Raw genomic sequence first — 16,115 nt, forward strand, 5'->3', positions numbered from 1 at the left:
TTGTGCTTATTGGACAGAGACTTTAAGTCAACAGTCTTAAGTATCTTCAAAGAGATAAAGTAAACTATGGACAAAAAAACCCAACAAAACCAGGAGAGTAATGTCTCAACAAATATAGAATATCAATACAGAAATAGAAATTATGAGAAAGAATCAAATAAGACATTCTGGAGCTAAAAGATACAATTACTGAAATGAAGGATTAGAGATATTCATCAACAGATTTGAGCAGGCAGAAGAGAGAAACACTGAATTTGAATATAGTTCAATTGAGATTATTCAGGCTGAGAAACAGAAAGACAAAACAATGAAGAAAAATGAACAGAGTTTGGTAGACCAAGGGACACCATCAAAAATGCAAACATACGCATAATGTCAGTCCAAGAGTGACAGGGGAGAGAAAAAGGGCTTGAAAGAATATTTAAAGAAACATTGGTTAAAAACTCCCCAAGTTTGATGGAATAAATGAATCTGTACTTTCACTAAATTCAGTAAACTCCAAGCAGGTTAAACTCAGAGATCAACACTAAGACATATCATAATAAAATTGCTGAAAGCCTGGGACAAAGGTAGCATCCTGAAAGCAGCAAGAGAGAAGTTACTCATCATGTACAAGGGATTTTCAATAAAATTATAAGTCATTTTCTCATCAGAAAATATGGAGGACAGACGGCAGTGGATTGACATATGTAAAATGCTGGAAGAAAACAACTTGTCAGACAAAAACTCTGAATCCTGCATAAGTGTCTTTCAAAAATAAAGGATAAATTAATATATTCCCAGATAAACAAAAACTGAGGGGCTCCACACATTATCAGACCTGTTCTATCAGAAATCCTATAGGTAGTCCCTTCAAGCAGAAGTGAAAGGACACTAGACAGTAACTTGCAGCCATATGAAGGAATACCAAAAGTGAGGTAGCTATAAAGATAAATACAAAAATTAGTATAATTGCATTTTTATTATGTATCTATTTTGTTTTTCTATCTAATTAAAACTATATAGATAAAACAATAATTGTAAATCTATATTAATGGGTACACAATGTATAAATGTCTAATTTGTGAAAATGACAACATAAAGAGAAGAAGCAGATCTGTAAAGGAGCAGAATTTTTAATACTATTGAAAATATGTTGATTTTAATTCAAACTTAATTTTTGTGAAGTTAAGATGTTAGTTGTAACATCTAATCTCCAAGGAACCACTAAGAAAAACTCTAATAAAACAAACAAATAAATAAAAAACACAGAAATCCAATAAGGGGGAAAATAAAACAATAAAATCAACTAACCACAAAAGAAGGGAGTTATGGAGAAATTAAAGAATAAAAAGATAATATAGAAAACAAATAGCAGAATGCCAGAAGTAAGTCCTTTCTTATCAGTAATTACTTTTCATGAAGATGGATTAAACTCTCCTATCAAAAGGTAGAGAGTGGTAGAATGGATAAGAATACATTCTCCAACTACATGTTGTTTATAAGAGACTCATTTGATGTCCAAAGACACAAGTAGGTTGAAAATGAAAGTATGAAAAACATATTCCAGGAAAATGGTAACCAGAAGAGAGCTTGAGTGGCTATACTAATATAACACAAAATAGACTTTAAGTCGAAACATATTCAAGAGACAAAGAATATTTGATATCTTGACTAAAGGGTCACACCATCAAGAAGATATAAAAATTATAAACCTATACATACCTAAAAACATAACCTCAAAATCATGCAGTAAACTGACAGAAGTGAAAGAAGTAGAAAGTTCTATAATAAGTTTGATAATTCAGTACCCCCACTTTCAATAATGGATAAAAGAACCAAAAGGATCAGTAAGGAATTAGACTTGCACAGCACTAAAACCATCTAGGCCTAACTGACTTATATAGTACTCTCCATGCAGCAACAGTAGAAATCACATTTTTTTCACATTCCCATTGAACATTATTCAGGATAGATTGAACATTATTGAGCCACATTTAAAAATCTCAAAAATTTAAAAAATTAAATTCATACAAAGTACCTTCTCTGACCCAATTCAATGAAACTAGAAATCAATTAACAGGAGAAAACCTGAAAAATTCAGATATGTGTATAAATTAGACAGCATTCTCTAAAAAACCCAGTGAGTCAATTTGTAATCACAGAAGATATTAGAAAATAATTTGAGATGAATGAAAATGAAAACACGTGGTACCAAAACTTATGAGATGAAGTAAAAGAAGTTCCCAGAGGGAAATGTATAGCCATAAATGGTTACATTAAAAAGAAGATTCCAAATCCAATAACCTAACTCTATAGCTTACAGAACTAGAAAAGAATGAGTGTGCTAAAACTAGCAAAAGAAAGGAAATAATAAAGACTAGAACACAGATAAATGAAATACAAGTAAAAAGAAACCAATAAATAGTATAAATGAAAACAAAAGTTGTTTCTTTCAGAAGATCAAACAAATTAAGACCTTTAGACTGACAAAGAGAAGACTTGAATTAAAAAACTCATTAAAAAATTGGGGACATTACTATAGATCTTGCATAAATAAAGATTATAAAATAATACAATGAACAGTTGATAATACTATGAACAACAAATTAGATAGCCAAGATGAAATAAACACATTCTTTAGAAACAAACTATCAAAGCTGACTCAGGAAGAAGTAGAAAACCTGAACAGGTCTGTAATGAGTAAACAGATTGAATCAGTAAAATCACCCAACCAAAGAAAAGCCCAGGACCAGATAGCTTCACTGGTGAATTCTACTAAACATTGAAAGAAGAATCAATAGCAATGCTTCTCAAACTCTTTCAAAAAATAGAAGAGAAGGAAAAACTTTGTAACCCATTCTATGAGGTCAGCAGTACCCTGATACTAAAGCCAGATAAAGACATCACAAGAAAAGGAAATGTAGACCAATCACTTTGAATATGGATGCAAAAATTCTCAATAAAATATCAGCAACATGAATCCAGCAACATATTAATAGCATTATATATCATGACCAAGTAAGATTTATCCCAGGAATGTGAGAGTGGTTCAGAATGCAAAAACCAATCAATGTAATGTATCACAGTAATAAAAGGAGGTGGGGGGAACTTGTGTGAACATCTCAATTGATGTGGAAAGCATGTGGCAAAATCCAACAACTTTTCATAATGAAAACACTCAAAAACTAGAATGGGAAGGGAGTTTCCAAAACATGGTAAAGGACATTTATGAGGAACTCTTGACTGCCATTACACTTAATGGTGTAGACAGAAAGTTTCCAACCTAAGATCAGGAATAAGACAAGGATGCTCATATCTTGCCACTTCTGTTGAACATTGGAACTCTCGTGCAGTGCTGGTGGGAATGTAAAATGGTTCAGCCACTATGAAAAACAGTTTGGTGGTTCCTCAAAAAGTTAAACCTAGAATTACCATATGACCCAGCAATTTCACTCTGATGTATATACACAAAAGATTTTAAAACAGGTATTCAAAAAAAATCTTGCATACAAATATTTGTATCATTAGTATTTACAATAGCCAAAAGGTAGAAACAACCTGAAATCCTTCAGTGGACTCATAGATAAATGAAGAGTGGTATATCTATACAGTGGAATATTATTCAACTATAAAAAGTAATGAGGTTCTGATACATGCTACAACATGGATAAAATGATACTTCCTGAAACGTACTACTTCTTCAGTACAGTGAAAACTAGTCTAGAATTCAAGAATTGGACCAGAAGAATACTGATAATGAGAAATATTTCATTATTGAATATATAGAACTTTAGCTAGAAAGATTCTTAAGAAAAAATACAACATTTTAATTTGGACATTTTTCTAAAACCTTAATAACATCAAATATGAAATAGTATTTTTACTCCTTGCATTTTATATTGTCTCCCCAGAAATTGCTAAACTGAAATTAGAGAGATAACTCTCAAATTATTTTCAGTAAACTCTTTTTTTCTGATAGCAACACTCTCTAGAAAAGACTGATATCATTAAAACAGTATTGCTTTACTCTCCCCTCAAAAAATTTCAAGTCATTTGTAGCAAATTTTAAATTTCTCTTAATTTACCATGCAGTATAAAACCCATTTCCTATTAAAATTTTGCTATGTTCATCTCCATTAATATGTATAGTAAGTTTCACCACAAATATTTAAAATTCAATATTAAAATATCACCTAAAATTTGTTTTACTAACTTTAAGTACAGCCTTCCTTTATTAATTGATTGCTTCTTTCCTGTTAAAAAGGAGCAGAACTTCTTTCACAAAAGAGCTGAAAGAAGATCTGAGTGTTGCTACACCAGTGAAAGATGTCATACCAGAAGAATTGAGAGGTAAAGTTGTACCTTATACTAGAAAAGTATAATTATATTTAAAAGCTCATTGGCTTTTCATTTATACATTTCTCATTTACACAAGAATCACATATAAGAGTTTTGTAATGAGTGACTAATAGAAGAAAGAGCCTCTGTATTGTTTGATTAAATATTTATTCAACAAATATTTATTCATTACTGTACTATACCATATACTGCTCTAGGTCCTGAATATATAATTATCCCTGCCCACTTCTCAAGAATGTAACTGTAATTCAGTGTTGTCCCATAGGACTTTCTGTGATAATAGAAGTGTTCTATGTCTCACTGTCCAATAGGGTAGCTACTAGCCACATACAGTAGTTGAGCACTTAAAATATGGCTAGTGAGACTGAGAAATTTAATTTTAAGTTGAACTTTAACTTACATTTAAATGTAAATTCGTTACATGTGGTTCATGGCTACCATATTGGACATCACAGCTCTTCTATATATATAAATTAAGACTAATATTCTTGTCAAAATTTCCAAATGTAAATGTATAATAATTTATATACTGGTATAACATTTGTGTTAAAATTACTTCAACATATTTGACTATATCCTTGACATTAAACACTTCCTCCGACTTTTGCCACAAAAATTTGTTGAACACCTTCCTTTAGAGAAGGATAACCAATAAACTTAGGACTTTTTAGAAGCACGAATAGCTTGTCATTTAATGCCGTCACTCATAGTGAGACTCTGTTTTTACTATTTTCCATTTATAATGAAAATGAAAACCTGATTCATTTCTTCTTAATTTTTCAAATGACAAATTCTAGGAGAAAATATCAATGTATTAATGGTCACAATAACAGTTAAATAAACTACAATTATGTTTATTATAAATATGTATATTTGACTCTAAAATACAAGACAGCATCAGGATTAGGAAGATTTGTGGTAATTAAGTGTTTATGCTAATAAAAAATGCAGGTGATTGCTCACTCCATATGAAACAGTAAAACTAATTGAGATGATATTCTGGAAAAAAATTCAGAGAGATATTAAATAGAGTGAATTGGGGACACCTTAAGTTATACACAAAACTTTCCATTTTCCAATGGGAAATTAATGTCTTTATTGTCCAAAAGTAAAACAAAACAAAATAAAACAAAGATCTGTCAGCCACCTTTCTTCTTGATCCAGTTTCACTGTTTAACCTCCAGCCCCAGCACTTTGGAGGCTTTGCCTTTCTTGACACTTTGTGTTTGTTTATGTCTTCTTGTCATGTCACATTTTGGCAAAAGCCAATGTTCACAAGTATAAATCTCACCAGAATGGGACTCATATCCGTCTTTTTTACTGATCTACCTCCAGGGAGAGAGCATACTGTGTAGAACATAACAGCCTCTCTACCCATTTCTTGCATAAATAGATGAATGGATACCCATGTTAATCATTTTGTTAACATTAAACCATATCATTCCAGAGCTGTGAATCAAGAATCACAAATATCTCTCATAAGGGAGTTAATTTGTATTGTAACTGACTAAATACAATTTGGAAATGACGATGAATTTCTGGCAAGGCTAACTAAGGATGTTGTTATATGATAAGGTAAAGAACATAAAGTGTCTTGTTTCTAGAAACCTCTGAGGATTTTCAGTATTTATCTGGTAAATAATAGATAAATGTTAGATAAAACATTATGGTTTGCTTTTCTTATAGAATGGGAGGAAACACAAGCATAATTTCAAAATAAAGCGCTATAATACAGCTTGTGAATAGAACATGTGTTTTTCCCTCAGAAAAAAATGTGCATGAAGATATTGGTTGAGACTTAGCTATTCTAATTATTTTATAAAATATTTATTTCAAAATCTGTCTTCAAAGGTTATAATTAATGTTATGATTATATTATAATAAAACTGTCTTTAAAAGGCTAATTCACTTTTCTACAATTCTCATAGTAAATATATAAATATTAAAAAGATGGCAACACAGCTAGTACCCCTGTTCCCACCATCCAGCTTATTGGCTGATTCATTAACCAATGTGAATACATATTTCTCTTTTAAGATGAAAAGTGTCCAGAATTAAAGCAGGAAATGGAAAGATTGCTATCAGAGGCCATCCAACTCATTAAAAGTCTGGAAACTGATCGTGCAGAAGCTGAAGAAGCTTTAAAACAACAAAAGTCAAGAAAGAAAAGGATTAGCGTGCAAATAGATTCTTGGTCAATCTGGAAACATCAAGAAATCCCGTTAGCTGTGCAGAAAGGTAATAATAAGGATTTTTCATATTGCCATTTACTTTGTTGGAGAGGTGTGGATGATTAATTGAAGCTCTGAATTAAAAAATTACCTCTGTTTAGAGTGACCATATTATTCTGCATGCAAACCAGTGTGTATTTGAAAGATACTATTAATAATAATGCTGAGTTTATAGACATAAATTGGGGCTGCACTGAGCAAACCTGGACCTGCTGTTATTTGTTGGAAATGCCATTGAACTTGTGGTTCCCAAGGGTCATGCAAACATTTGGTACATATTTCCCATAATGACTACAATATTTCAGTCACTAGAAATTTAGAAATTTAAAGTGATTGCCAGTTGATGGCATCAGCCACATCTTTAAATCTTGGAAAATGAGAGAATTCTAAGTGATATTTTAGGAACTTATATGCATCTTCTTTTGAGAATTCAATAGTAAATTTGCTTTGGGAACTTCTAACAGGCAAAGAAACTTAGGATGTTTCCAAGAGTCATGCAGGTAACACATGTTTAAAAAGGAAACTCTTGTCTTTTAGATTACAGAGTGAGGGACCTGTGGTCAAGTATTAAACAGTCTAAAGGTGTTGGATTTTTCATTTCCAAATATTGTGTTCATCAAGCATGCCAGACTACCTGATCCTACCTGAGGCTGGAAGCTTTTTATGTTATCATAGGGTAACAATTTTAATTCAGGATTCACATGCTTTAGAAATGGGTTATATTAGGGTCCCCATATAACCCATGATTTAAGCCAAGACACCTTTGAGAGAAAAAAGGATGCTATTAATTATTATTCTGGGACAATAGCCATTAATTCAAATTTTGTTGGACTCCACCCATACACATGCCTTTATTATAATGTTATAAATCTTCTAAAGCTGTAGTCTCCCACGTATAGTGTACACATTTCAGGGAGCTGCAAGAAAAGATGAGATGGTTCCTCAATTATGTTCTTTTAATAAAACAAATTAAATGTAGGTTTAATGCCTGTTTCCACCTTTTAGAGTAATATGAAGCTCACAGCTTAAACTCTCCCTTTGTTCACTCCCTTCTGGAGCTCAGAGCTCAAGAAGCAGGAAATGGGCCCAGAGCCTAGGCTGGGACTAAATTTAATTCAACCTTCGTCTATGCTTTCTGTCACCCTTTACTAAAGAGCTAACTATATAAAAATTATGCAAAACTCAGGTAACAGTAGACCTTTTTCTACCCACAGTTAATGTATTTTATAAAATATTTGGTGTCAACAGCTGTTTATAAAAATAAATAATTCATTGGGGCTTGGAGTGAGTTTGCTCTGATTCATAAGGTTTTTGAATAGGATTTGTGATGTGCATATGCTACTAATGTAATAGCATAGGTATATAATTTATAAGTGTGTACATACATACATATATATTGGTGTTTTAGAGGCAACTGAGGCTGCGGTAGGGTCAGAATAGTCATTGGGATCCCAGTAGATTGTTGAGTGGATTCATATTCACATCCACAGAGAGCCATCTGCCATTTTCCTAAATGTTTGAGAGGCCCTTCCTTGTCAGTAGTAGTAGAAAAGTTGGGGGTACGGGAGGGATAAATTGGAAGATTGGGATTGACATATACACTACTATATATAAAACAGATAACTAATAAGGACCTACTGTATAGCATGGGGAACTCTACTCAATACCTTGTAATGGCCTATAATATGGGAAAAGAATCCAAAAAAGAATATATATATGTATATGTATAACTGATTCACTTTGCTGTATACCTGAAGCTAACACAACATTGTAAATCCACTGTACTCCAATAAAAAATTATAAAAAAAATTAAAATAAACATAAATTAACCCCCACCCCAAGAAAATGAAAGTCACTGTTGAGGGCTGATTTTCTTTAATTTTTTGCCAATCAATTTATATGTAATCTCATATACCCTTTATAAGAGTGCTTAGATATTATAGTTTGGGGTCTATATGGAGTTATACTTAAGGTTTTACCAAAATAAAATTGAGATACATGCCTGCACATTCTAGGAGCCTAATAAATGCATTTTGAACGATGACTTATATCCTTGCCGTTGCTTATAATTTGTTTGATTTGCCTTTTATTTAGTATTAGTAAAGATCTACTTAAAAAACTGAAATTTATGTTCATCTGCTTTATTTTATTTAAGTAGCTAAAGTATGCAATGAAATTTAGCTTTATTATCACTGTGTATTTCTTAAGTGCCTTCTGTTTGTAACGTATTACTGAAAAGTTTATGTGCTTTCAGGAATATGCTGCAATTATATTGATATATTTAGGATATAATCTAAATATTTTGAATTTGTTTACAAACTATAAATTTATTTATTTTTACAGTCTGTTTAGATTGTCTAAGCCTCTAGTATACGTGACAGGAAAAACTTCTAATTTCCGTAACAGCCTTACCATTAAGTACAATGTGTGTAAAAGTTTTGATAATTTGGGGGGGTAACTTTACGGAAATTTACGTATTTCTAGATGTCTTGTGGTTCCTCCTCCAGATCCATCCATCCCCCTAACTACCTCACCCATGCTTGTGACTTTTTTTTTTTTTGCGGTACGCGGGCCTCTCACTGTTGTGGCCTCTCCCGTTGCAGAGCACAGGCTCCAGACGCGCAGGCGCAGCGGCCATGACTCACGGGCCTAGCTGCTCCACAGCATGTGGGATCTTCCCGGACTGGGGCACGAGCCCGTGTCCCTTGCATCGGCAGGCGGACTCTCAACCGCTGCGCCACCAGGGAAGCCCCATGCTTGTGACTTTTGTTTTGTGGCCCATGAGGCTGATTTATGATAGACTGCATAAAAGGTTATCTTTTGCACTCTGTCCTCCTTCTGGGTTCAGCCAATGGATATCAGGGGCAAGAGACCATGGGAGATGATGGAGAAGAGTAAGGCTGAGGTATTGTACCTCTGACTACTTTCCTTTCTGCTTGGTCACTGCACCCCTTTCCCAGATGACAGCCCTTGGCACTCCATATGTAACTAATAATTGAGTAAATGCCTCTTCTTTTCCCTACCAAAAAAGATAACCAGAAATAAGTATTTCATCATGAATTAGGTGCTGTATGAACCTATAAATTTTAAAATTGGATGTGCATAGCAATGTTTCCTTATAAAATAAGAATACATATATTATATACAAGCAGCACCTGAAGGCACAAATAAACTAATGACTCAGATTCCCCTGGTACTCCCATTGTTCCTGCTTCTGTAAATTCCCTGTCTTTTCCTTAACTTACATTTATGGCTCCACGTACTTCCTTATGACCATCTAATGGGAGAGAAAAACAATCACAGCCCTGGTTTATGAAAGGATTTGAATGGTATGTTGATATAATTTGGGGAGTTATTGTATTACAATCTCAGTATGGAAAAGGTGGAGGCAAAATCACCTTGAAGAAGAAATGGCCTGAGGTATAGATGGGAAGTGGCAAAAGGGATTGCATAGTGGTCAGGGACTTAGAAAGAACATGAATGTAAGACCGGTGAAAGGAAGTCTATGAGAGAGTTTTGGGGATTCATGTTTCAAAAGGATGGGATGTGAAGATAATTGCGTCCCATATAAATGCTCACAAGAGTGCCTCTGCTATGGAGGTAGATCTGAGTAGTTAACAGAATGTTAAATATTCTGATTTTGGTTTTTTTGACATTGTTTTGTCATGTGAATTAATCAGCTATTACTACAAGAATTATTTGTAACAAGTCACTTTGGAACTCAGTTGCTTACAACAATAATCATTTTTTTTTTTCCACTCATGGGTCTGTGTGTTGGCTAGAGAGGATTTCTTCAGGCTGCAGATCTAATGGGCTTGACTCAGACTGTGTTGGGTTCAGGTGAGCTTCATGTTTCTCTCATCCTCACTGGCTAGCAGCTCCGAGGGCCATGGTTTTCATGTGGCAAGTGAGGAGAGTACAACATAGTGAGTAAAAAGATAGGATGCCCCTCAAGATGTTAGCTCAAAACTGGCATACTCACTGTTACTCACATCCTTTAGTCAAAACGAGTACCATGTCTGAATCACAAATGAGTGTGACAAGAAACTATCTTTAATCCAAGGGGGAGGGGAGTGAACAACAGTTTGGTCTGTCATAGCTTGCTTCTGATGACTCTTCCTGATACTGAGTTGTTTTTACTGTGGTTTCTGCATATTTTATAGTGAACTCATCTTCCTCTGTTTGTATTATATTTTCTATGGAAGTCAGTAATCCTTTGACTGCTTTTTTGCCTCTGTTAGGATCCTAGAAGTCTTATTGGTTCTTGACTAGTAAATTAGACCATACTAATTTCTTAGCTTGAGTTTGATATCTAAATCTTCATAAGTTTCAAGTTTGGCTTTTATATTTCTTTGAAGTCATTCTTTTTCTACCCAGGGCCCAGTTAATGAGTATTCTATTCATGGCATCTAAGTCCAAAGTTGTCAACATATTTTAATAGCTAATTCAATTTATTTAATGGTTTTGGGTCTCTTTTCTCTTTCTTCTTGAGTCAGTTTTGATAATTTGTGTCTTCTAAGGAATTTGTCTGTTTCGTTTTAGTTGTCTTATTTGCTGGCCTAATCTTGTTCCTAAAATTCTCTTATAATTTTAATTTCTATAATAGCAGTAGAGACGACATTTCTTTCATTCTTGATTTTGGTAATTGGTACTTTCTCTCTGTATTTTTCTTGGTCTACCAAAAGTTACATCAATTTTGTCGATCTTTTAAAGAAGTCAGTTTTTGCTTTTCTTGATTTCTCTATTGTTCTTCAGCTTTGATATATTTGATTTCTTCTCTGATTCCCTTTCTCATGCTTGCTTTGGGAATAATTTAACCTACTATTTCTCTTTTCATGACGTAGAAGCATTGATTATTTTTTTGATACCTTCTTTTCTAGAATAGGTATTTAAGAACTGAATTTACCTTTAAGAACTGTGTTTGTTGCATTTCATAAATGTTCATATGCTGTGAGTTTATTTTTAATTAGGTAAAAAATATTTTAAAAATTCTTTTGTGATTTCTTTTTGGACCTATTATTTATTTAGAAGTTGCTATTTAATTTGCAAATATTTGGGGATTTTTCAAAAATTTCCCCAGTTTTTTTTGTCGATTTCTAATTTAACTTTTTTGTGTTTAGAAACATTTCAATCACATTTAAATTATTTAGAATAAAAATTGCCTAGCATTTTATCTGTCTTGGAGAATATTCTGTGTGTGGTTGAAATTAATGTGTATTCTGCTTTTGTTAGGTGCAGTGTCTGTAAATGTGTTAGGTGAAATCCCTGAAACCCTAATATCCTTTGGTTTCCATTTTGATATATATGTTTGGTACAGGAGACTGGGGAGAAAGCCTAAGGCTCACCCAAATGACAAGTCCAATAAGAAGTCATTACGTGAAGCTGAGGATCCAAAGGTTTCCATCCCCAGCATAGGTGTGAATCATGAATAAACCTATTGCTCAGATTGAATAGTAAAGAAGTTGCTTGTTTCACTTAGCAGAGGAAAGCAGACAATATTCCAAGAATTCTTAATGTACTGATCCAAATGGATTTGTGACTGAAATTCCTGCTGTCTGTGTATCTGAAAATAACACAGTGGAGAATGTCATTTAAATGTTCTGTGTGTTGGTAGTAAAGCTAGGCATCTTCAGGAGCAAAGACAGATTTTTTTCTGGAAGATTGAAAGTTCAATCTAGATACCAGGGAACTTTCTCAGATAGAGTTTCAAGATACAAAATAGCTCAATATCAAATATCATAAAACACAAAGATACAGATTCAATGAGTGTGAGTTGGTAAAAACAGACAGCAGAATCTTACTCAAAAAGTTGTCAGCTTTTGAACATGAGATTATAAAATGAGTATGTTTACTATGTTTCAAGAAATAAAAAGAGAAGTTTGAAAATAAAAACAAGGACTAAGAGACTATTTTTCAAAGAAAGCAAAAGTGGAAATAAAAAAGACTTCCTAGAAATTAAAAATATATTATTCAAAATTAATAACCCAGTGGTTGGTTAAATGGTTTGTTAGACTAAGGAAAAGTAATATCTGTAGACTTGGAAGACTTTGCATGGAATGCATCACAGGTACACAAGGAGAAGGAAAATATAAATAAAATATTTAAAAGCATGGAGTATAACATGAGAAAGTATGATGAATATCTAATAGAAGATCAGCATGGAGATAATGATGGTAATACTTAACAAGATGGTGACTGACTTTTTAAAACAAAAATGCTACTGTCGGGGAGGGGGAAGGGTAAGCTGTGACGAAGTGAGAGAGTGGCATGGACATATATACACTACCAAATGTAAAATAGATAGCTAGTGGGAAGCAGCTGCATAGCACAGGGAGATCAGCTCAGCTCAGTGCTTTGTGACCACCTAGACGGGGGAGATAGGGAGGGTGGGAGGGAGGGAGATGCAAGAGGGAAGAGATATGGGAACATATGTATATGTATAACTGATTCACTTTGTTGTAAAGCAGAAACTAACACACCATTGTAAAACAGTTATACTCCAATAAAGATGTTAAAGAAAATGCTACTGTCTAATTAGGATAAACAAAGTAAAAGGAGATGGTGTCAAGCATTGCACAAATTCAAGAAATTAGAAAACATTTAGAGCTGTATCATTAAATCTTACTAAAATGATCTTCACATGAGTGAAAAAAGCTAAATTATTATTTAAGGGAAAATCAGTAGCTTTTAATAATATCAGAAAAGAAGATGGATTCATAGTTATTGAAATATATGACTTCAGAATTTAGAAAAATAAAAGTAAAATAAATACAAAGGAAAAAACAAAACCAATTACAAAATTGTTAAATAATGAAATATATATAATTCCAAAGATAGGCAGAACTACATGTTGATCAATAAAAAAAGAATTTAAAAACATGGAAAACCAATGGCAAAATTAATCAAGAACACAGAGAAAATATATGAATAAATCGAATTAGAAATGAAAATGGTGGGCTTCCCTGGTGGCGCAGTGTTTGGGATTCCACCTCCCGTTGCAGGGGACGCGGGTTCGTGCCCTGGTCTGGGAGGATCCCGCATGCCGCCGAGTGGCTGGGTCCGTGGCGCGTCCGGAGCCTGTGCTCCGCAATGGGAGAGACCACAACAGTGAGAGGCCCGCATACCGCCAAAAAAAAAAAGAAATGAAAATGGTATCTAAAAATGTAGCAGTGATTAATAATAAAGAAGGTATTCAGAACAAATCTCTTAGAATATTATTGAAATTTTGATGAATTGGATAAATTCACAGAAAAAATGGATTGATGGATAAATAGATAACCAAAATATACATATAGCCTTTGACTTAATAACTAATAATCCTTCCCTGCAAAATATGTACGTATATACATACATACTAGGGCAATAGAACTTTACATGCAATTTTAAACTTCCACAAGATCATAGACAACAGAAATAAAAGAAATTACAACTGATATAAGAAGCTAGCATAAATTATAAAGCAAATTAGATGAGGACAGTACAAATATGGAAAATTATAAGCCCAAATCACGAGTATATATGCAAAGTATCTTCAGTGAATACAACAGCAAAACCCACCAATAAGTTTATTTTTAAAAAGATGAAAAGACCCCCAAGCTAGCCAATCTAATTTTATTCCAAGAGTTCAAGGTTAGGCTAACCTTAGAAATTTAACAGTATAAGGAGGAAATCTTTTATATAGTTTCTCTAAAATTGTCCTAGTCTGTTAATTGACATTTAATTTATAATTTATATTTAATTTAATTTATATTTATTTTATTTGAGGGAAATTTCCATATTTATTACTTCAAATATTTTTATACAGAACAGAAAATTTTTATCCATTTATTTAAATTCTCCTTTCTGTTGTTTGATAGCATTTTGTCATTTTCTTCCTATAGGCCTTGCACAATTCATGTTAGGTTTATCACTAGATCTGTGTGTTTTAATTTGTTTTAATTTTACTGTTGTGAGATTATTCTGTTTTCAACATAATCTTTATTTTTGTGGATAAACTTTATTTCGTATATTAATTTTATATGTTATTTTTATAATTTTCAGGTGATTTTTGTATAGTTTAATCCCTTTGATGGTGAGTGAAAAAAGCAATATATTTTTAGTGCAATACTAAAATAACTTATTTTAGGGACTTACCTGGCGGTCCAGTGATTAACGCTTCCACTGCAGGGGGCACAGGTTCCATTCCTGGTCGGAAAACTAGTATCCTGCATGCCACATGGCATGGCCAAAAATTAAAAATAAAAAAAAGTAACTTATTTTAGATTTAGTAGGATTCACAGATAAGTAATTTCTGAAACTAAAATATTTCATATTTATTATCAAATAAAGATGTCCTTCTGGAGCTTTTGTTTTAAAATTTGATTTTCTTTTTTATCTTATCGTCATATGTCTAGAACACGAGGCCTATTTGAGAGATATTGTAGAACTACGATGGCACCTTGAAGATAAAACTCATCGACTAAAACGTTTGGAGGAGGAAAAGGAGAAATTAGAAGAAGCTAATGCAAAGCTTCAAGCAGACATAGACTACATGTTTAAACATCGCCCTCTGCTGCTTGCAAAGCGAGACCAGGAATTTGTAGCTCTGAAGGAATATTATCAGAAAAAAATTGAGGTAAAAGAATAAATGAATGGATTTGCATTTTACAGATTGTTTCTTAGTTATAAAAATTTCAACTATAAGAAGTTAACATATCTTTCAAGGGTTCATTCTCATTGAAAATTGACCTGCTATTTATTTTCTAAAGGAATTATCAAGCGATACACAATACAGTTGATTGATATTCATTTAAACTTTTCCCATACTTTTTAAACTTAGGAATATTAATAATATTTAGTAGTCTACTAATACAATTTTGGAGATTTAACACAATGTGGTATTATTTGAAGCCGTAAATCAAACTGAGAAAGAATGTCATCAATTTCACTGTTGATGAAAATATGTAACTGACATGAAAAATCTTGTTAATGATTAACATTTAACTCTCCTATTGTGGGATCATATTATAGAAAAATAAATTATTTTAATGGCCACTAAATGAACAAATTTGTATCATGTTTGTTCTTGATCATTTAAAGTTAATAAATTAAGTCATTAAATATCTCCTATATTTGTTCCATTTTCCGCCCTCATTCTCCAAAGATAACCTCATCATGAACTTCTGTTTCTAGGCAAAATTTGAATAATTTTATACATACTGTATGTATGTATGCACACTGCATAGTATTGTTTTTAATATTATTAAACATTGTATAACTTATTTTTTTTATAAATTTATCTTATTTATTTATTTATTTATTTATGGCTGCGTTGGGTCTTCATTGCTGTGCATGGGCTTTCTCTCGTTGCAGCGAGTGGGGGCTACTCTTTGTTGAGGTGCGCAGGCTTCTCATTGTGGTGGCTTCTCTTGTTGTGGAGCACGGGCTCTAGGTGCGTGGGCTTCAGTAGTTGTGGCGCATAGGCTTCAGTAGTTGTGGCTTGCAGGCTCTAGAGCACAGGCTCAGTAGTTGTGGCGCACGGGCTTAGTTATGCCGCACATGTGG

General features: G+C 33.1%; 1 protein-coding gene across 1 annotated transcript in view; it reads left to right on the top strand.

Moving 5' to 3' along the window:
- CCDC178 (coiled-coil domain containing 178) overlaps positions 1-16,115 on the top strand; it is a 383,416-nt gene that overhangs the window by 32,908 nt on the left and 334,393 nt on the right. Inside the window, exons 5-7 of the mRNA XM_059039646.2 lie at positions 4,247-4,332; positions 6,379-6,579; positions 14,966-15,186. Of these exons, the coding sequence (XP_058895629.1) occupies positions 4,247-4,332; positions 6,379-6,579; positions 14,966-15,186 (508 nt within the window). The remainder of the gene's footprint in view (positions 1-4,246; positions 4,333-6,378; positions 6,580-14,965; positions 15,187-16,115) is intronic.

Source organism: Kogia breviceps, chromosome 15, assembly GCF_026419965.1.
Source record: "Kogia breviceps isolate mKogBre1 chromosome 15, mKogBre1 haplotype 1, whole genome shotgun sequence".
Classification (NCBI taxonomy): Eukaryota; Metazoa; Chordata; class Mammalia; order Artiodactyla; family Physeteridae; genus Kogia; species Kogia breviceps.